This window comes from Spermophilus citellus (genome assembly GCF_964194105.1).
Source record: "Spermophilus citellus genome assembly, chromosome: 15".
In the NCBI taxonomy this organism is placed as follows: Eukaryota; Metazoa; Chordata; class Mammalia; order Rodentia; family Sciuridae; genus Spermophilus; species Spermophilus citellus.
This window is the reverse complement of record NC_138195.1, coordinates 48,243,668-48,265,744: the sequence shown is the minus strand read 5'-3', so window position 1 is coordinate 48,265,744 and position 22,077 is coordinate 48,243,668. Positions and strand designations below refer to the sequence as shown.

Sequence of the window (22,077 nt, the reverse complement as noted above, 5' to 3'; positions counted from 1 at the left end):
TGGAAGGAAGCGGTAGAGAAAACAGAAAATGTGGTAACACAAAAGCCAAAGAGAACATTTAATTCTTTTTTTCTTCCTTTCTCCCCACCCCACCTTTTTTTCCCTCGTTTTTTCTTTTTGGTGGTGCTAGGGATCCAACCCAGGGCCTTCAGTGAGCTTCCACTTAATATGATGTTGCAATTTTGAACTGTGCACTTATCTTAGATTTGCTAATTTGAAAACACACATGCACAGAACTTATCTGTAAGATTTAACTACCTAGCGCTCTAACACTGAGCTACACCCCCAGTCCCCTATGAAAGCATTTCAAGAAAAGAAAAGATTCTCAACAAGGTCGACTGTGGCTAAGGGGAGTATCTGGTGAGGACTGAAAGACGTCAATTAGATTTTGATAAAGACCGAAAAGTGCCCATTAAATAGATTTTCCTACTCTCTGTTTCTCCCTTTAGGTGATAGTCAGTCCTGCTTTGAGCTTTTCAGGATAGGATGGGAATGGGGCTCACTTTCTCACTTTCTTCCCTGCCTCCATACTTATTCCTCTTTGGAATTCTCTCTAGTAAAGTGACTCTTTTCCAAACTAATGATTCAGTCTGTATCTACTCCCTGTGAAATGGATGATTAACCAACCAATCCCTGGGAACTTTTACACAATGACCTTAAGAAATCAGTGTCCTTTTTTTTTTTTTTTAAGAGAGAGAGAGAGAGTTTTTTAATATTTATTTTTCAGTTTTCGATGGACACAACATCTTTATTTTATTTTTATGTGGTGCTGAGGATCAAACCCAGCGCCACAAGCATGCCAGGCGAGCACGCTACCACTTGAGCCACATCCCCAGCGCCCGCCACCCCCCCCCCCGCCATTTTTTAACATATCCATGCACTCAGAGATGGTGCCTACCAGCTCCCTCTAGGAGCAGAATGTATGGAAGTTTGTTGCTGTTGTTGCTGTTTTCCTATCCCAGGATTAACACACACACAAAAGACAACCCCAGGAAAGACTCCAGCTCTCCAGAGATGGACTCATCCTACCCGTGGCTGGTCCTCCCTTACTACACAAAAGGAGTTTTTCTCCCTTTCCCAGCTGCATCGCCTTTTCTCTGCCTCCCGCTTCAATGAGCTTCCACTTAGTATGATGCTGTAATTTTGAACTGTACACTTATCTTAGATTTGCTAATTTGAAAACACACATGCACACAACTCATCTGTAAGTAAGATTTAACCACCCAGCAATCTGAGCAGCAGACACAAAATTTCATTTGGTATAATATCTAATACTTATGTGAACCTAATTAAAGATAATTTGGTCTTAATGAGGCAAAGAGAATATAACAGTGTTAATTTCAAAGTAGGCTGATCCATGAAAGTCAAGTAAAATCACTTCCTAGTCTCAACATTTCCACAGACCTGAAAACTATCTGATGGTTCCCACACTCTTATTAGTGGCTAGAATAATCCTTCACATTTGTCTAATGTTTTACACTAACTGATATAATGTAATATAATATATAATAAAATCTTCATCATTATTTCATTGGATCCTCACAACAGCCTGTGGATGCAGGGTGCAGACAGGACACTTCCCATTGTACAGATCAGGAAAACTGCAGTTACACCACCAGCAAACAGCAGAAGACAAATGTCTGGCTGGGAACACCACAATTGGAGCTCCCTGAACTATATGTAATCACCCTCACATTTTCACTACACATAAACTTAAAATAATTTTTTTTAAAAAAAGAACTTCCATCAGGAATTAGTAACTAAATTCTGACCGTTTGTAGCATGGAGTCACCTTAAAAATAAAGAAATGTCAAATTGGCTTTTTTTTTTCTTATGATGTAAGCAGAAGGAAACATTTATTACTTACATCTCTGAAATCTAAGCAGAGTCTAAATGTGACATCATACAAATGGTACTTCAGACAGAGATGACTAAAAAGGGCTGGGCACATATGGAAAACACATTTCAGAATGATCTTCCATTTGGATCGCATCCATATTTTCTGGTTTTATACCGCTGTGACTATTTTTTCACATAAACTTCTTATGTTAGGGATCCCTTTGATCATTACCAACAGTCTCAATTTAATCCTAGAACCAATGGATTGTTCTGAGTGTGAGAAAGCAGCCATCTTCACGAGGTCAACTCAGGGAGGCCAACCAATCTGTAAATCCCACTTGAGATGCTGGACTGGACTGTGATGAAGGAGCTTCCATTGTTATCAGAGGGCACTGCTGAGGCAAGTGGTATATCATATTCTTTTCTCTTTGTTCACAACAAAACAATAAAACTATAAGAATCTCCAACTCCCTAAAATTAACCATATTTTATTTTGACCCTTCAATTTAAAGAGGAATAAACAACAAAGTTCATGCATCTGATATACCATATGAAGTAAATGCCTACAAAGCATTTCACTGAGTAAGGAACAAAAGTTTTTTCTCACTAATGGAGCCAAATCCAGGCTGGCAGAGAACATGCAGGAAGATGAAGTGAATCTCCAAGTGAGAGCTGGATCCCATTGCAGACCCAGAGCCCAGCACTCTGAGGCATACTCTGTCCTGCACAAACAGATATCATGACACTGGGGCTTGGATTTCTGCCATGACCCATACCTTGACTCCATAGCCACTGGCTTTCTCTACCTGAAGGCAGAGGAAGAGTCTAACAAGATGACTCCGGATACAGAAACCTTCTAGACAGTATCCTCAACCACTCATCTCCATTTGTTGAAAGGAAAACAGGAGGAATTTTTCAGAAAATAATGCTGCACTACTGACAGACCCCTAGCTGATCCTGAAAAAGTAAGAAGCCTCAGAGGAAAGGAATTTTCAGTGACCTCAAAGTGTAAAAGAGATCAGACCTCCCCTTGGCAAGTCTTCAGCCCAGGAAAGACAAAAGGAGATTGATTACATCAGAAAGTGGGGGAGGGGGGTGTCTAGTGTTTAGAATTACACCTTGATACCCTGTAAAGGAGGCCCTGAAGTTATAATCGAGAAGATAATGATCTCAGATGCCTTACCTGCAAGTAAGCATATCACCAGAGGTAAGGAAATATATGAAGGGAACTTTTCTTCCTACATTTAAGTACATCTGTAGTCTGTCTAGGTACTCAGAAAAACACACCAAGAAAATAAGACAATGAAATGTATTTTTAAAATACCACCTTAAAAATCACAACAGGTAAACCCCTAGTCAAGTGAATGCCACAGAATTGATCAGGCAGTTACAAAAAAGAATAATTCATTCAGAAAAGCCTCATGAGAAAACCAAAAGATAACTACAGAGTCAGAACTGATGAGTGAGGCACTACCTCACCAGCACAGAATAGGGAGATTGTAGGGTTGAAATTTATTAAACTGAACACACAGATAATGTTTCCATGCCCTTTTGTCACTATCCATGATACCATGGCCAGGTAAAAGAATTTTAATGAATCTGTAAAGTACATCAAAAAGACTGTCGGAATGCATTTTTCAAGCAGGGTTTGAAATGTCTTATTCCGAAGGCTCCACTCCACATCAGGTCCAAGAAGCTGCTGAACCGCAAAGGACCTATCAAGTTAAAACTTCATATGAGGAATAAGAATCATTCGTTTCTCAGTGTGGAATATTTCCTCTACCCAACAATCAAGCAGCTGTCATAAATGATGATAAAATTTTAAACTACTTGCAGTAAAATCAAAACCACCCTAAGATACCACCTCACCCCAGTAAGATTGGCAGCCATGATGAAGTCAAACAACAATGAGTGCTGGTGAGGATGTGGGGAAAAGGGTACTCTTGTACACTGCTGGTGGGACTGCAAATTGGTGCGGCCAATTTGGAAAGCAGTATGGAGATCCCTGGGAAAGCTGGGAATGGAACCACCATTTGACCCAGCTATTGCCCTTCTCGGACTATTCCCTGAAGACCTTAAAAGAGCACACTACAGGGATACTGCCACATCGATGTTCATAGCAGCACAATTCACAATTGCTAGACTGTGGAATCAACCCAGATGCCCTTCAATAGATGAATGGATAAAAAAAATGTGGCATCTATACACCATGGAGTATTACGCAGCACTAAAAAATGACAAAATCACAGAATTTGCAGGGAAATGGATGGCACTAGAGCAGATTATGCTCAGTGATGCTAGCCAATCCCTAAAAAACAAATACCAAATGTCTTCTTTGATATAATGAGAGCAACTAAGAACAGAAAGAAAAGATTAACATTAAACAGAGACATGAGGTGGGAGGGAAAGGGAGAAAAAAAGGGAAATTGCATGGAAATGGAGGGAGACCCTCATTGTTATACAAAATTACATATAAGAGGTTGTGAGGGGAATGGGATAACAAACATGGAGGGAAATGAATTACAGTAGATGGGGTAGAGAGAGAAGATGGGAGGGGAGGGGAGGGGGGATAGTAGAGGATAGGAAAGGTAGCAGAATACAACAGTCACTAATATGGCAGTATGTAAAAATGTGGATGTGTAACCGATGTGATTCTGCAATCTGTATTTGGGGTAAAAATGGGAGTTCATAACCCACTTGATTCTAATGTTTGAAATATGATATGTCAAGAGCTTTGTAATGTTGTGAACAACCAATAAAAAAAATAAAAATAAAATAAAAAAATAAAACTACTATAAGACAAAACAATAGTTACTAATATGTCATTATATAAAATTGTGGATGTGTAACCGACGTGATTCTGCAATCTGCATTTGGGGTAAAATTGGGAGTTCATAACCCACTTCAATCTAATGTATGAAATATGATATGTCAAGAGCTTTGTAATGTTGTGAACAACCAATAAAAAAAAGGAAAATAAATAAATAAATAAATTACTTGCAGTAATCAAGGACAACAATATCAAACATGCCAAATCATAACAATGGCTGACATTTATAGTACACTTACCACAGTTCTTATACACCCTGTGCTAGATTATTTACTCATGTTCTCTCATTTAATTCACGTGAAATCCAAGAGGTAGTTGCTACTATCATCCCCTATTTTTTCACAAGGAACTGAGGCTTAGAATGGTTAAGTAACTACCTCAAGGTGTAGGAACTGGACTGTGGTTTGTTCTTCAATGTCCTCTTAGCCACTGCATTATAAGACTTCCTAAATAAGAGTGACAGTATGGTACAGTGTTTTGAAGGTTGGTTTTGTGTTTGTTTTTGCTTTTAATGGTGCTGGGTGTTGAACTGGATCCCACTGCAGACCCAGAGCCCAGCACTCTGAGGCATACTCTGTCCTGCACAAACAGATATCATGACACTGGGGCTTGGATTTTTATTAAAACTAAAATTTTACTTATAGCTCCATTGAGCTATACCCCCATGAAGGTTTATTGTGTCTTAAGATGGCTATAACTAGAGAAATACTTGGCCATCAATTTATGTACATGTTTTGGTGCTGTGATTCAACCCAGGGCCTTGAGCACATTTAAGCAAGTGCTTCACCACTGAGTAACGCCCCACCCATGGCCTTTGGCCATGAATTTTAAAATAACATTTGAGAAGGAAGTTTCAGTAAGCTCTAGGGGAAAAGTCTTAAAGATTAACACGAAAAGATTAATATTCTAAACTCTTGGGCTCGGGGTGTAGTCCAGAGACACAATGCATGCTTAGCATGTACAAGGCCCAGAGTTCAATCCCTAGAATCAAAACCAAAAAAACAACAAAGGGGGGGGAAAAAACCCTAATAACTAGCACTTAGTATGAGTGTGTTTTTCACCTAGGCAACATAACTATCACCTGCTTATAAGAAGGAAGAATGAGGACTGTGGATATAGCTGAGTTGGTAAAGTGCTTGTCTCACATGCACAAAGCCCTGGGTTCAATCCCCAGCACCCATCCCCCCCCCCAAAAAAAAGGAAGAATGGCTAATAAAACAATTTTTTAAAATGTAAGCATGATTAAAATTTTCATTACAAAACTAGAGGCAAAACTTAAAATCTGATAGAAAGAAAAAGACAGAGGTAAAACCTACCATGACAGCACCTGGGGTTCTATACTTTGTCAACAACCCAGTGTTTCTATCCAGCAATTCCTTGATTTTAGCATCATCTTCTGTACACAGTACCTTTTCCTGTCTTATTCAAGGCAATCTAAATTTCTTTCTTGCCTAATGTTTTGGGGTTTGCTTGTTTTTGTTTTTTGTTATTTACTGGCAGTATAGGTGGTTTGACCTCGGGCCTCAAGAATGCTAGGCAAACACTCTATAACTGACCTATATCCATAGCCTTTTTAATTTTTATGCTGAGACCGGGTCTCATCAAATTGTAAAGCCTGGTCCTCCTGTCTCAGCCTCCCAAGTTTCAAGGAATGTAGGTGGGTGAAATCATGCCTGGTTATATGCTTGATGATTTATTGAATCAAATGTTATAGTTTCCAGAATTCTGTCCCCTTTTTTTTGGAATTGGTCAAAACTGGGCTGTAATATTACATTTTACCAGCTGGTGTCATGACGCGAAACAGAATAAACTTCAAATCACATATCACTTGAGACTTCAGATTACATAAAACAAAAGTGCTTCCAGTTGCATTCAGCTTCAAAACTGGGAAATCACTGTACAAAATATATAAAAAGCTCCAGGTGCAAGTGTTACACCTATAATCTCAGTGATTTTGGAGGCTAGGATGAAGGATTTCAAGTTTGAGGTCAGCACCTTGGCAAGATCCTGCCTCAAAATAAAAAAAACAATACAGGGTCGGAATATAGCTCAGGGTAGAGCCCTAGGTTTAATCCCCAGTACCACCAAATAAAAACAAACAAGAGCATACACCAAAAATACCCACAAAAAGTATAACTTACCACTACTGCCACAATCTGCACAAGACAGGAGTTCTTCTGGCTTCTTTTCGCGATTTGATTCTTTAGTTCCCAAACAGAAGCTACATATTGGAATGGGATCGGCACGGGGCTATGATAAAATTAAAATGAAAACACAGGTTACTTTTCATTTCAAAATTTAAAACATTAAAATCAAAAGCTTCTTAGATATTTCACGAACAAAAAGAACCAGCTAAATTAGGTATTCAAATCAATATATTCTAATAAAAATATCTTAAAAGTATTTGATACTAAATTATTAATTGAATAATACTCGTAGGTATAGTAATATATAAGACCCAGAAGTCATTTTTATTAAACCAGTGGAACCTAAGACCTTTATGTACTATATAACCTTCTGAAATGAACATTATTCAAAATTCATTTAAAATCTCAATCATTCCCAACTCTATATGCCTATAATAAACTGGTTCACCTATTCAGTGTTATAATCCATGAATATCATCTAGTTAGGTCAAATTATTTAGCTAAATCAATATTAGAGTCCATGAATATTACCTAGTTATTTAATTAAACTTTATAAAATGTTGTAATGCAGGTTACTATTATTCACTTATTAAATACTGAACATAAAATGTTGGTATGTTTTGGGCCTAGGGCTATAGCTCAGTGTTAAAGTACTTGCCTTGAATGTGTGAGGTACTGGGTTCTATCCTTAGTACAACATAAAAATAAACAAAGATACTGTGTGTTCATCCAAAAAAAAAAAATGTTGGTATGTTTTTAGGTGATATGTTAATGGAGAATAAAGAATTTAGCACAAACTAAAATTCTCTGAATTGCTTCAAAAGAGATCAAAGGCCATTTTGGGTACCAAGATTTTCTAAAGGAAATCACAGCACAGTAGAGCACACACAAGAGATAAATTCTTGATCTTGGACATTCCTACTTTATAAAAGAAACAATGAAACATTTGTCTAACCCCCTAGCACCCCTTAAATCTCACTACGGAAATTGCTTTTTAACAATGTATAAATCTACATACATTTTAGTATCTCCATTGTTACTGACTACTACTAGCAATGCTAGTACCATCCATATGAATATGGCTAGCTGTGCCTACAGAGCTAGTCACATTATTTCGAACAGCCAAAACTGTATAAAAACTAAAATTTTATTGCATTTTTCAAGCATTCACACATGTTGCCTGCTAGCCACCTGAATGTTACTATGATGTCTTTATATTTGAATCTCATGAATCAAAAATTGAGGGCAAGAACACCAACATTATCACAAATGTTTTTAAATATAAATCAAAAACAAGACTTAATCCTGTAGCTATACATCAGCATAGAACAAAGCTTATCTATTCAGCCGTTCAGTCCCAAATGTCTATGACACTGCTCCTGGTTCACAGTCGGCACTCAAAATATATGTGCTAATTGAATAAAACAGTATATGCTACTTTAAAAAAAAACACAAAAAAATAAAACAAAAACCAAACTCATCTCTAAAATAATACTTCAAATGGTTATAATGATTCCAACAAATGTCTTGGTTCATTGTGACATGTCATCAAAATCAAGAATTTATCTTATGACCAAGCCTTTACAGAACTTTTAATATTGACTTTTATTTTTATCTTACAATATTAATGTTCATTATTTTGCCCTTACTTTAAGCTTATTTGTTCTTTTATTATGCAAAGGCTTTCTGAGGTATCTATGAAAATGTAGCCTCCATTAAAAAGCAATGAAAATGTAGCCTCTGTTAAAAAACAGAGTATGAAACATCCTGCATTAGAAAAACCAAAAAAGACAAGCTACGACAAATTGGTCACTGACTCTAGCCACGGTTTTTTAAATGCCAGATAATCAGCACTGCATAATTATGGATCCATAGTTATTACTTGCAACTGCTCAACTGCAGTACCTTGGGAACACTTTTGTTCCTTTAAATAGCAATTAAAAGAACAATCTGGTTTTAAAGTGACAACAATCCCCTGATAGATTCTAGCTAAAACACAGTCCTCTTACTAATGGGATTCCTGCTTTCATTTGATAGAACAATGTTCAAGCCATTGCCGCCATTCTTGAAGTGATAAATAATTTACGAAATGTCACATATCATTCATGCAATGAAACAAATCCAAATCTGCAATCCCATTTTTCTTTCCCAGATGAATTTTTTTGCTGTGAGAGAGACATGGCCATCAGCCAGCATTCATGCTCATTTTTCGTTTTTAACTAAAGGTAACACAAAGGACAAAGGTTGCTAGTAGTTCATGGCCAGAAAGACTGATGTCCTGCACTCTGCCCAATCACAGAAAGCATAGATGCTATCGCTTCATGCTACATTCAGGGGAACCCCACCATACTGGTGGATGCTCACAACCATTTATTTAAGGATAACTATCTTACAATACTCCATAAAACCACTGCATTATACAGAAATGTCTGCCCTGCTGAATTATTGATAATTCAAAGCACTTTTTGCTAACCTCAGTGTAGCCGAGTCTAATTAACTTTAAAAAATTGTCACTTGCATGAAATGAAACTTTTACAGTAATGCATGTAAATGGGCCACAGAATTATTATGATTCACTATTCTCAATCAGACTACATATAAACTATTTTAAAAAATAACCCCTTGTAATAAAGTAAAATAGACTGCAGTCAGAAAGAGGTGCGAGTAAATGGCAATTTGATTCCATACAAATCACTATAGACAAGTGATACTTAAGAGGTTTGAAAATGGAACTCCAAATCTCCAAATTAAATCCTTTCTTTGAAATGTCATGAAGGCACCTAACCTGTTGATTACATTTTCTCATCAACATGTCGGATTGTTCTAAACTAATTTTAAGAAGGAACACTCATGGACAGATCTAAAGATGAAAATAAGCATATTCTGCTCAGGGAGCATCATCTGCTCCCCTTTCAGGCAATGGCCCTGGGTCAGCTTCAAGGCTAGAGGCCCATTCTACAATATCTCATTTAATCTCTGTAACCAGGTTATGTGTATTATTCTCATTTTAGAGAAAATTAAGGGTTGAAGATGTTAAGTAACTTTTCTAAATGTTGCACAGGTTCAAACATAGAGCTGAAACTGCCCTCACTCTGTCCATTTCTTACCTATCAGTGTCAACAGCTATTATGAAAGTATACATAATCTCTTCCAGTCAATTTCTCCCATGAAAAATTGCAAATGTTTAAAAAACTACTAAAAAGACAATCACTACTAAAATCATATTCATTAGAATTATTAATTGCAATGGAGGAAAGGTACTTCCACAATGAAGAAAATTGGTGGACACTTCCTGCACCAACATAGAACAAACTGACATCATGTGCCTCCAAACGCTGCCTTGAAGGATTTAGCACGGCCTACATAGTTTCTTGGTGAATCTAATTATAAGGGAACAATCAGGTAAATTCAAGTGGAGATATATTCTGTACAACAACTTACCTACACATTAAAAAAATGTCAATATCATGCAAGACCTAAAGAAGGGCAGAACCAGAACCAATCTAGGAAACTAGTGATGTGAAAACTAAAAACAATATAGGATCCTTGACTGGATTCTGGATCTTTTAAAAATAGACACTGGATGTTAAAGAATGTTACTAGAATAATTAGAAGAACATATACTAAATATGAGATAACACATAAATCAAATATAATAAATCTCGAGTAAACATTGTGATTATGTAGGATAATGTCTTTGTTCTTAGGAGATATATGATGAAATATTTAGAAGTGTCATGATGTCTAACTCTCAAATAATTTAGAGGGAAAAAGAAAAACCTACATGTGTATATAAGTATGCAGAGTAGGAGAGAGAAAGAAAATGTGGCAAAATGTTAATGTTTGGTGAAATCTATGTAATGGGTATATGGGTATATTTTATTCCTTCAACTTTTTTGCATGTTTACACTTTACCAAACAAAAACATGGAAAGTTGAACAAAAAAGTACACCTCTGCTCTCAAAAGAGGTCTAGAATAAATTACTACATAGTTAGATTATAAGCATTAATAAACTAAAGTATCTCAATCCAATTACCAAGGCACAGGAAATGCAGAGGACAGTACAACATATTAATCTATAGAGCAGGGAGATATTAGTACCAAGACTCTAGAGGATAAATGACCCAGTTTCTTCAAAAATAAAAAGGAAGGAAAAGCAAGACTATAAGATCTAGACATGGAAGAAGAATGAGCAGGCTAAGAGAGACTTAAAAGGCATATGAGCCAATCAAACATGGGGTTTACCTTGGGATCATGATTAAAACAGTGTATGACAAAATAAAAATAAAAGATTATGATCTAGTGAAGGACACAGGGTTATCTAGTTAAAGAAACTGTTGGGAGGGGCAATATGGGTATCTTCATCAAGGTAGAAGGGACAGATTTATTCTCCATGGCTTCAGAGTCTGAAACTTGGAACTAACTAGGGTATCATACAGAATAGAATGGATAATTTTTATTTTGTTTTATTTTATTTGTGCCAGGGGTTAAACCCAGGGACACTTAACCACATCCACAGCCATTTTTATTTTTTATTCAGAGACAAGGTCTAGCTAAATTGATTAGGGCATCGATAAATTACTGAGGCTGGCTTTAAACTTGTAATCCTCCTGCCTCAGTCTCCCAAGTCACTAGGATTATAGGCATGTGTTGCTGTCCCAGGTGGATGATTCCTTTTTTATCCTCCTTCATTTATTTTTATTTTTAAAATTATGGTAAACATATACAATATAAAATTTCATTTGATCTTAGCCAAAAAATTCATAACAAAATTTACCATTTAACTTTAAGGGTACAGTTGATCACAATGCTGTAGAAATATCACCACCAGCCACTTCCAGAACAGTTTCCATCTTCCCAACTGACACTGCACCTGTTAAGAACTAACTCTCCACTCTACCTTTCCCACCCCTGGCAATCACCATTCCTCTTTCTGTCTTTGTGTGTTTCTCTGTTGTTGGTATCTCATATAAATAAAGTCATTATGATATATGTAGACTGGATTACTCTTGAGGCGCAGTAGGCCCTGTAATCAAAAGATCATAGAGAGGTTGGATGAGCCCTGGCATGGCGAGGATGCAACAGTGCACAAAATCATCATGCTCAAAAAGGAGATCTGGGTCCTTTCCAGACCCAGTATTTTAATGGTTGTAAGGTTGAATAATCTCTAAATCCTTTTCTAGTTCTCATTTGTTACTGTCTTATAAACACATTTCAAGAACCTTTGAGACTTCTGATCCAAAGTAAAACAGCCTTTCCTGAAGAATCCAAAGCAGCTTTCTTTCTTTCTTTCTTTCTTTCTTTATTTCTTTATTTCTTTATTTATTTTTATTGGTTGTTCACAACATTACAAAGCTCTTGACATATCATATTTCATACATTAGAATCAAGTGGGTTATGAACTCCCATTTTTACCCCAAATACAGATTGCAGAATCACATCGGTTGAACATCACATTTTTACATACTACCATATTAGTGACTGTTGTATTCTGCTACCTTTCCTATCCTCTACTATCCCCCCTCCCCTCTCCTCCCATCTTCTCTCTCTACCCCATCTACTGTAATTCATTTCCCTCCATGTTTGTTATCCCATTCCCCCCATAACCTCTTATATGTAATTTTGTATAACAATGAGAGGCTCCCTCCATTTCCATGTGATTTCCCTTTTTTCTCCCTTTCCCTCCCACCTCATGACTCTGTTTAATGTTAATCTTTTCTTCCTGCTCTTCCTCCCTGTTCTGTTCTTAGTTGCTCTCATTATATCAAAGAAGACATGTCTAGCAGTCAAGGAAATGCAAATCAAAACCACCCTAAGATACCACCTCACCCCAGTAAGATTGGCAGCCATGATGAAGTCAAACAACAATGAGTGCTGGTGAGGATGTGGGGAAAAGGGTACTCTTGTACACTGCTGGTGGGACTGCAAATTGGTGCGGCCAATTTGGAAAGCAGTATGGAGATCCCTGGGAAAGCTGGGAATGGAACCACCATTTGACCCAGCTATTGCCCTTCTCGGACTATTCCCTGAAGACCTTAAAAGAGCACACTACAGGGATACTGCCACATCGATGTTCATAGCAGCACAATTCACAATTGCTAGACTGTGGAATCAACCCAGATGCCCTTCAATAGATGAATGGATAAAAAAAATGTGGCATTTATACACCATGGAGTATTACGCAGCACTAAAAAATGACAAAATCACAGAATTTGCAGGGAAATGGATGGCACTAGAACAGATTATGCTTAGTGAAGCAGCTTTATTTTTGTTAGTGGTTACTTTTATTTCTGCCCAGAAGGAAACAGCAAATTGTTAGTCTTCTTAGTCTAAGTAACTGGACATAAGTAAATGAAAGCTCATATAGGAAAGCAGAACCTGAAGTATTCAGGCTCACATCCTCTTCCTGACAATGACAAAAAGGGGTTTTGAAGGCCATTTCCATGTTCTGTGTTCACAATGATCAGGGACATTAACCCTCTTTTTCCTTAATCTCTTATGGATATGGCTGAGATCTCTGCAGCTTTCTTGAAATTATTACATAACAAACTGTTTTACTAATCCCAACTGTTAAGAATGAAACAATACATCATTTTTTCATTCATACTTGCAACATGGAAAGACCTGGATTTAAATTCTGCTTTCTGAGCCTCAGGTTTCCTCATCATAAAAGTGCCTAACAGTTATCCAGCTCAGGGGTTTCTAAAAGTTCAAGTATGAGTGACTGGAAAGTACTTGTAAATTATAAAGTTTGATTCAAGTCCTTAATAAATACTGGCACAAATTAATTGTTCTGGAGTTCACAATTACTCTATAATAGACTGATTCTCCAAACTCCTATGATGAACATTAACATTAACTCTTTTTGAGAGAGAATTTTTTTTTTTTGAGAGAGAGAGAGAGAGAGAGAGAGAGAGAGAATTTTTAATATTTATTTTTTAGTTTTCGGCGGACACAACATCTTTGTTGGTATGTGGTGCTGAGGATCGAACCCGGGCCGCACGCATGCCAAGTGAGCGCGCTACCACTTGAGCCACATCCTCAGCCCCGAGAATTTTTTTTTTTAATTTATTTTTTAGTTTTCGGCGGACACAACATCTTTGTTGGTATGTGGTGCTGAGGATCGAACCCAGGCCGCACACATGCCAGGCGAGCGCGCTACCACTTGAGCCACATCCCCAGCCCCGATGATAAACATTAATCTAACACCTTGTTTTTATTAAAGAATGAATTAATAGGGAGTACAGGGAACAGTGCAGAAAATATCTCAACTGAGAGCCAAGAGGCCTGTAGCTATTAGTAAAAGGAAAACTCAAAAGAACAGATATCAAAAGAAGGAAAGCATAAACAAATAAACCTTAAGTGAATAATACTACAAAAGCAAAGATGAATATAAATCTATAATCCCCAAGTATCAAATAGTTCATCATTGGAGAACTATACTTGAGCTCAGACAACTCAATTCATTTACTCCAAATCTACTTTTGTGGAAGGGCTGTCTTAAGACTCTTTTACAGCTCTTCAATTTGTGCCTATTTCTTATATTGTCCTGAAATCTGAAGTCTAGGTGATTCCTTGCTGCTTACTGCAATGCTATTCCTAGGTGTTTCATTGGTGCCGAACACAAACCCTATGGGACAAGACCTGGTGGTACTTAACATCCCTAGGGTCACATTGCTACTAAGTTTGATGACTCCAAGACCCTCTCTCTTTTGCTTTTCCCAAGGTATGTCCCACATTTCTTTTGGATCTTGGTTCAGGTATCCCCTTATCATAGAGGCTGCCCCTGACCATCCTCCGCGAAAATGTATTCCACTGGCACAACTAGATCCTCCAAACTTTGCTTCCTTTTTCTTTCACTTTTTTTTTTAAATTGGTGCATTTTAATTGGACATAATGGTGGGGATTTTTTGTTACATCTTCACACATATACACAATATAACAATATCGTTCCCTACCCCTGCTACCTTATTTTTCTTCATACCATTGGTCACTCTTTGGCATAGTATGTATCACTTATTTATTTATTTTCTCTTACTAAATGGTATACTTAAACAAGGTAGAGACTATTCATTGCTGAGGCCCAGCATTTGTTGATCAAATGAACAAACTGTTTTGAGGCTGGGAAGTAGTTTCCTCAATTTAACAGGTCCTAAGATATTGACTACTACCATTTATTTTCATATATATCCTTAATGACTATAAACATGGCAAAGAGGGCAACTATCAATGGCCAGGTAAGGTTCTATCTCTCTCTAGACTGATTTATTTATTTTTACTCTGGCAAACATAATGAATAACATTTATGTTTGTTATCTGACAAGTAAGGGCCAAATTTTAAAAATCAGTTAGGAAGGGTAAGATTTTTGCCTAGCATGCACAAGGCCCACGGTTCTATCCCAGCACCACAAGCAATGAGAAAAAGAAAAGAAAAAATGATCTGGGGGCTGGGGTTGTGGCTGAATGGTAGGGCACTTGCCCACTAGCACGTGTGAGATACTGGGTTCAATCCTGAGCACCACATAAATAAATAAATAAATAGAATCAAGGTATTGTTTCCATCTATAACTAAAAAATATATATATATAAAAAAAATGATCTGGAACTATTAGGGCTTGCTCTAGAATAATCATTATAGGTTGTCTTGAAGATAAATTTTGGATCATGACCAGTTGCCAGCATCAAGTTGTGGTGACACCCTCATCCTATCTCCTTCTTTCCCTCTCAAGAAAGAATACAAGTAAAACAAGAAAAAAAAAGAGGGCTGGGGATGTGGCTCAAGCGGTAGCGCGCTCGCCTGGCATGCGTGCGGCCCGGGTTCGATCCTCAGCACCACATACCAAAGATGTTGTGTCCGCCGAGAACTAAAAAATAAATAAATATTTAAAAAATTCTCTCTCTCTCTCTCTCTCTCCTCTCTCACTCTCTCTTTAAAAAAGAAAAAAAAGAAAAATATCAAGTAAAATGATTACACTACAATGAGAGTAACACAATTCTGTGAGTACAGATTTTTCTATTTTTAAGAGAAAATACAAACTTTTGTGTTTCATTATTGGTTAATAAATTATTGTCTACAACTTCATAATTGATAGCATTACAACAAACAGAGGTTGAAAACTGTTCCTGTTGTTTTTAGAGTAACTAACATCCTTTTTTGCCATTTCAGCATACTATTTGACTCTTACCTAATAAATAACTAGACTTCATTTCTTGCCACTCAACCCGCTTATTCAACTGATGTCTGTAGGATCAGATCAAGCCCATTCCTAATTAGGATACAGATCATGCACACTCAGGACTTTCCTTTACAGCAATCCATTTAATATGCAGTCTTCAGAAATTCACTAATTCTAGAAGTAGGGACATCCTGTGATGCTATAAAGCATCTTATTTTTTTCAAACCCTATCTTGCTCCCAGGTGTATTTGCAATAACTGTGGCAGAGCCCCTCCACAGCACGGAAGTTCAGTGCCCAGCACACCCTTGGAGCAGCACAGGTCTACTTCAGACCCTTCAGGGCAGAACAGAACTCTGTTTATGACATGCCTACTGCCATTTTTTTCTGCACTCATGTACCCTTTGCTTTACTCTAAGCCAATTCTTGCAATTTCATCATGAATTTGAACCTGAATAGACACTAAATAATTTTTTTCCAGAAGGTAACTAGGAATATACTTAATATGTTACACCGGCAACAATTCTACCATAATTTTTCCTCTGGCTATATATATTTTCATTGTATCACCTCCCCTGCTCATTATACTTCTCTGTGGGTAATTGGTTCTGTGAAGGAACACTATACCATCCCCACTGGCTCTGCGGATTGAGTTTCTGTATTATTCTGGGAAAAAGGATTTATTATTGTTAAAGTATGGAGATCTTGAATGAGATGGCTATATTTTACCTCCTTGTCATAGTGATGAGGGTTCTCTGTATTTTAAGAGTAACAATAAGTAAATAAAATTTTAAAAAATATTTAAAAGACTCCCTATAAACATTCAGAAAAATATATCCCGTCCTTTTTTCATTTAAAAAAATCATTTAGAAACAAACAAAAATATACCAATAACCACTTACTACTGAGAAATTCCCATCATCAAAGTTGTATTCAGAAATATGAAATAAAGGATTGAAGAAGAGAAGAAGCAGGCTTTCCAAGAACATCAGCCACAATAGCTATCAATGTATGAATTTAATTGAAATGCTCATACTGTATCCTGTAGTCTAGAACTTGTTCTAATTAGGCAGGTGTACCATATATAAGAGTGCTGATTAAGGAAAGTGATTCTATTGGAAGGAAACAAATTAAATCCTGCACACTGTGTTTAACAATAGCATCTCATTTGTTTTTTGTTTTGGTTGCTGTTGTTGTTTTGGTAGATTTTCCTGTGAATTTTGAAAAGGGAAAATGAAACAATTATGCTTCCTAGAGCCTTCAATTTCTTATCTGGACAGGGACTTAGCTTTTAAGATTACATCTGTTAAGTCTCTCCTCCACCCTTGCCATTAGAAACTTCAGATATTGCATTTATCTTCATAAGAGGGATCAACTCTGACTCAACACAGCTGGAAATTCAACACATGGTACAGAAAGTCTGTTTAGAATTCACAAACTATTCTCTTTGGCAAGCATGTCACGGTATCTGAAATATAAACCCTACATTTATATTAGCGATATACTTTTGATTCAAAAAAATAGAATTTTAAAATCAACTTGCATAAGTGTCACAAAGCTTCAGCAGTTCCTTTTGTAAAAAAAAATTCATTTAGTATCTTTCTTGTGATTTGCAGTTATAGTGTTTGAAGACCTTTATTAAAGCAGGTCCAAACTTTGAGATCATTATTTCTTTAAGGATAAGAAAAAAAACTGACAGGAACATAAATAGATATTCTATCTTAAAGATGGCAAAAAAAAAAAAGAAAGAAATATAAAAATTCCAGCACTGAATTTTGAAAATTCACTGGGAATTTAGAAATTCTGTATTGTAATTCAACTACATGACTTGGGGATTTGTCCCAGGTAAGGCTAGAAGACCAAGCAGTGATGGAGAGATTAAACGACAGGCATATCACCAACATGCAAGAAAGGCAAACGCGGGCTGCTGCTCAGGAGAGCTGCATATCAGCTAGAGTTATGGGCACCAAGGCAACCATGTGAGTCTAGATACATGCCTACAACTCTGCCCAGGCACAATGTGAACTGAATATAGCCATTCTCCTCACAAATCCCACCAAGAGAAACCCACACTAACTGTTCACAGACAGAGCTCAACTGAACTGAATTTAATTAGATCCAAAAAAAGAAGTAGACATAGGTAGGTAGATATTAACAAGCTAGAAAAGCCATGTTAGTCACTTTCTCAATAATATTATCGTCACCACCACCACCACCACCCCCGCTCTGACAATACTGCACATTCACAGATATTTTCATGGCAATTGAGATGCTATGTGCAACTTAGTGCAATACTAATATTTACTCAGCACCCAAAGTACACCAGTACTCCAAGGGTTCACCTTCACAGAACCAATGAAAGAAATATAATTCCATTAGTACACTTAATTCTCAATTGCCCTGTGGTATACAAACCATCTGGTATATAGAATTTCCATGCCCTATTTGGCTTTTGTTTTCTTCAGTTCCTCCAACTCTTTCAATTACAGTATTCATAAGCAGGAAGACAAGAGGATTGCTTGGATAATTACTAACCTAGTGTCAAGAACTGTGATGTTGTTTTTTGGAGTTAGTTCTGTATTGCAGAATATTTGTCCTTTAAGACCCTTCTGGAGATAAAAGTTCCAAATCCACTGGAGCTTTAGGCCAGGCACCATCTTGGGCCCTTGCTTGAACATTATCTCAGAGACTATGCCCCCTGGAGCCAAAGCATCACCTCCAGCTGGTGGGAGCTGCACAATCCTAAGACCTTCCCCATCACCAACCTACAGTAGGTCCAGGAAAAGAAATACCCACCAGACATGATGGGCCTTACCTCTAGGACAAGAATTTTTCAGTTAAATTTCCTAGAAGTTTCTAAGTATACAAAAGTCCACTAAAGGTATATAAAAAGAAGTGCACAAGAATTTCTGTGTATATGTATTTTCATTTCTCTCAGTGAATACCAAGAAGAGAAACTGCTAGGTTATAAAGTAGATGATATATGTTTAACCATATCAGAAATGCCTAGTTAGGCTGATCAAGAAAATACAAAAATGCAAATGGCCTATATCAGGAAATAAGGAGAAGATATTACTACAGACTTTGAAAACATTAAAATAATTAGAAATACCATGAGCTATGTTTTAAAATGTTATGAGTTCCTTCCTTAAAAGAAGAAAAAGTCAATAAATGACTTAACACTACATTTTAAAGCCCTAGAAAAAGAAAAACAAATCAACACCAAAAGCAGCAGAAGACAGGAAATAATTAAAATCAGAGCTGAAACCAATGAAATTGAAACAAAAGAAACAACTGAAAAAACTGACAGAACAAAAAGTTGGTTCTTTGAAAAAATAAATAAAATTCACAAACCCTTAGCCACGCTAACGAAGGAGAGAGGAAACTCAAATCACTAACATACGTGATGGAAAAGAAAATAACACAACAGACACTATAGAAATACAGAAGATAATTAGAAATTATTTTGAAAACTTGTACTCCAATAAAATAGAAAATATCAAAGGCATCGACAAATTTCTAGAGTCATATAATTTGCCCAAATTGAATCAGGATGATACACACAATTTAAACAGATCAATTTCAAGTGACAAAATAAGAGAAGCCATCAAAAGTCTACCAACCAAGAAAAACCCAGGACTGAACAGATACACAGCTGAGTTCTACAAGACCATTAAAGAAGAACTAATACTAATACTCTCCAGTATATTTCAGGAAATAGAAAAAGAGGCAGCACGTCCAAACTCATTCTATGAGGCCATTATCACTCTGATTCCAAAATCACGCAAAGACACATCAAAAAAAGAAAACTTCAGACCAATATCTCTAATGAACATAGATGCAAAAATTCTCAATAAAATTCTGGCATACCAAAAACAAAAACTTTTGAAAAAGATCATGCACCATGATCAAGTGGGATTCATCACAGGGATGCAAGGTTGGTTGAAAAAAATTGAAGGCATTCCCTCTAAAAACTGGAACAAGACAGGGATGCCCTCTTTCACCACTTCTATTTAACATAGTTCTTGAAACACTGGCCAGAGCAATTAGACACACGAAAGAAATTAAAGGGATAGGGCTGGGGATGTGGCTCAACCGATAAGGCGCTCGCCTGGCATGTGGGGCACTGGGTTCGAATCTCAGCACCACATAAAAATAAAATAAAGATGTTGTGTCCACCAAAACTAAAAAATAAATACTAAAAAAATTCTCTCTCTCTCTCTTAAAAAAATAAATTAAAGAAATACACATAGGAAAAGGAACTCAAATTGGCACTATTTGCTGATTATATGATTCTATACAGAAAAGACCTTAAAAATTCCACCATAAAACTTTTAGAATTAATAAATGAATTCAGCAAAGTAGCAGGATATAAAATCAACACCCATAAATCAAAGGCATTTCTGTATATCAGACAATTCTCAGAAAGGGAAACGAGGAAAACTATCCCATTTTCAATAGCCTCAAAAAAATAAAATACTTGGGAATTAACTTCACAAAAGAGGTAAAAGATCTATATGATGAAAATTATAGAACCCTAAAGAAAGAAATCAAAAAAGACCATAGAAATTGGGAAGACCTACCTTGCTCTTGGATAGGCAGAATTAATATTATCAAAATGACCACACTTTTAAAAGCATAGATTAAATGCAGTTCTGATCAAAATTCCAATGACATACCTCACAGAAATAGAAAAAGCAATCATGAAATTCATCTGAGGAAAAAAAAAAAAAAGACCCAGAATAGCTAAAGCAATCCTTAGCAGGGAAAGTGAAAAAGGAGGCCTCACTATACCAGACCTTAAACAATACTACAGAGCAATAGTAACCAAAACAACATGGTATTGGCACCAAAACAGACTGGTAGACCAATGGTACAGAATAGAGGACATAGAGAATAACTCACAAAACTACAATTATCTTATATTAGACAAAGGTGCCAAGAACATGCTTTGGAGAAAAGATAGCCTCTTCAACAAATAGTGCTGGCAAAATTGGAAATCCATAGGCAACAAAATGAAATTAAACCCCTATCTCTCTCCATGCACAAAACTCAACTCAAAATGGATCAAGGACTTAGGAATACAACCAGAGACCCTGCATACTAACAGAAGAAAAAGTAGGTCCTAATCGCCATGATGTGGGATTAGGCCCCAACTTCCTTGATGATAATTATTGTTTATGTGGTGCTGAGGATCAAACCAGTGCCTCCCACATGCTAGGCAAGCGCTCTGCCACTGAGCTACAGCCCCAGCCCCAGCCTTAGCTATGTACATTTTTTTGTAGAAGCAAAACAGTAATAGTAACTATAGTATCTGTTAAAATGAGAGTGGTTATAGTATGCTCCTCTCTTTTAAAAGGCATTACATGCTTGTGTATGTTAGAAATTATAATGAAAGCATCTCAAACAAACCTCTTTATTGTATTTGGAGAGGGGATTTGAGGGAGTCAGGATTAGATAAGGGAGGAAAACTTAATTCCCATTCTCTACCTTCTTGTACTGTTTGTACACTTTCACACACACACACACACACACACACACACACACATTTCTTCAAAATCAGCAAAAATAATTAGCCTTTGTATTGAGGAAATTTAAGTGATAATGTACTTATAAATACATTCCATCTACAACTAAAAAATATTAGAAAGAAAGAAAGAAAGAAAGAAAGAAAGAAAGAAAGAAAGAAAGAAAGAAAGAAAGAAAGAAAGAAAGAAAAGTACATAGTTGGGTATAGTGGTGCACATCTGTAATCCCAGTGACTCGGGCTGTTGAGGCAGGAGGATTTCAAGTTCCAGGCCAACCTGGGCAACTTAGCAAGACTGTCTCCAAATCCAAACAATAAAAAGTTCAATGGGAAAGTTCTTGGGTTCATTCCCCAGTATCAGGAGATGGACAGGGATGTACATAAGAGCATTTGCAAATATACCTGAAGGATAAATTCCTAGAGGTGAAAAAACTGGGTCACAGAAACAAGGGCATTTTTAACTGAAAGAGATTGTACCACAGTATACTCAACATATTTTATCAAGTACTTTTTTTCTGCCAATTTGTTTAAAATTGTACTATCATATTTCATTTAAACT

The 22,077-nt window shown here is 36.7% G+C and overlaps 1 protein-coding gene across 4 annotated transcripts in view; it reads right to left on the bottom strand.

The window, feature by feature from the left end:
• The window catches only part of KAT6B (lysine acetyltransferase 6B), a 190,195-nt gene that overhangs the window by 62,644 nt on the left and 105,474 nt on the right, over positions 1-22,077 (bottom strand). For all 4 annotated transcript variants that reach the window (XM_081267040.1, XM_081267039.1, XM_081267041.1 and 1 more), the window contains exon 4: positions 6,811-6,919. In XM_081267040.1, the coding sequence (XP_081123166.1) occupies positions 6,811-6,919 (109 nt within the window). The remainder of the gene's footprint in view (positions 1-6,810; positions 6,920-22,077) is intronic.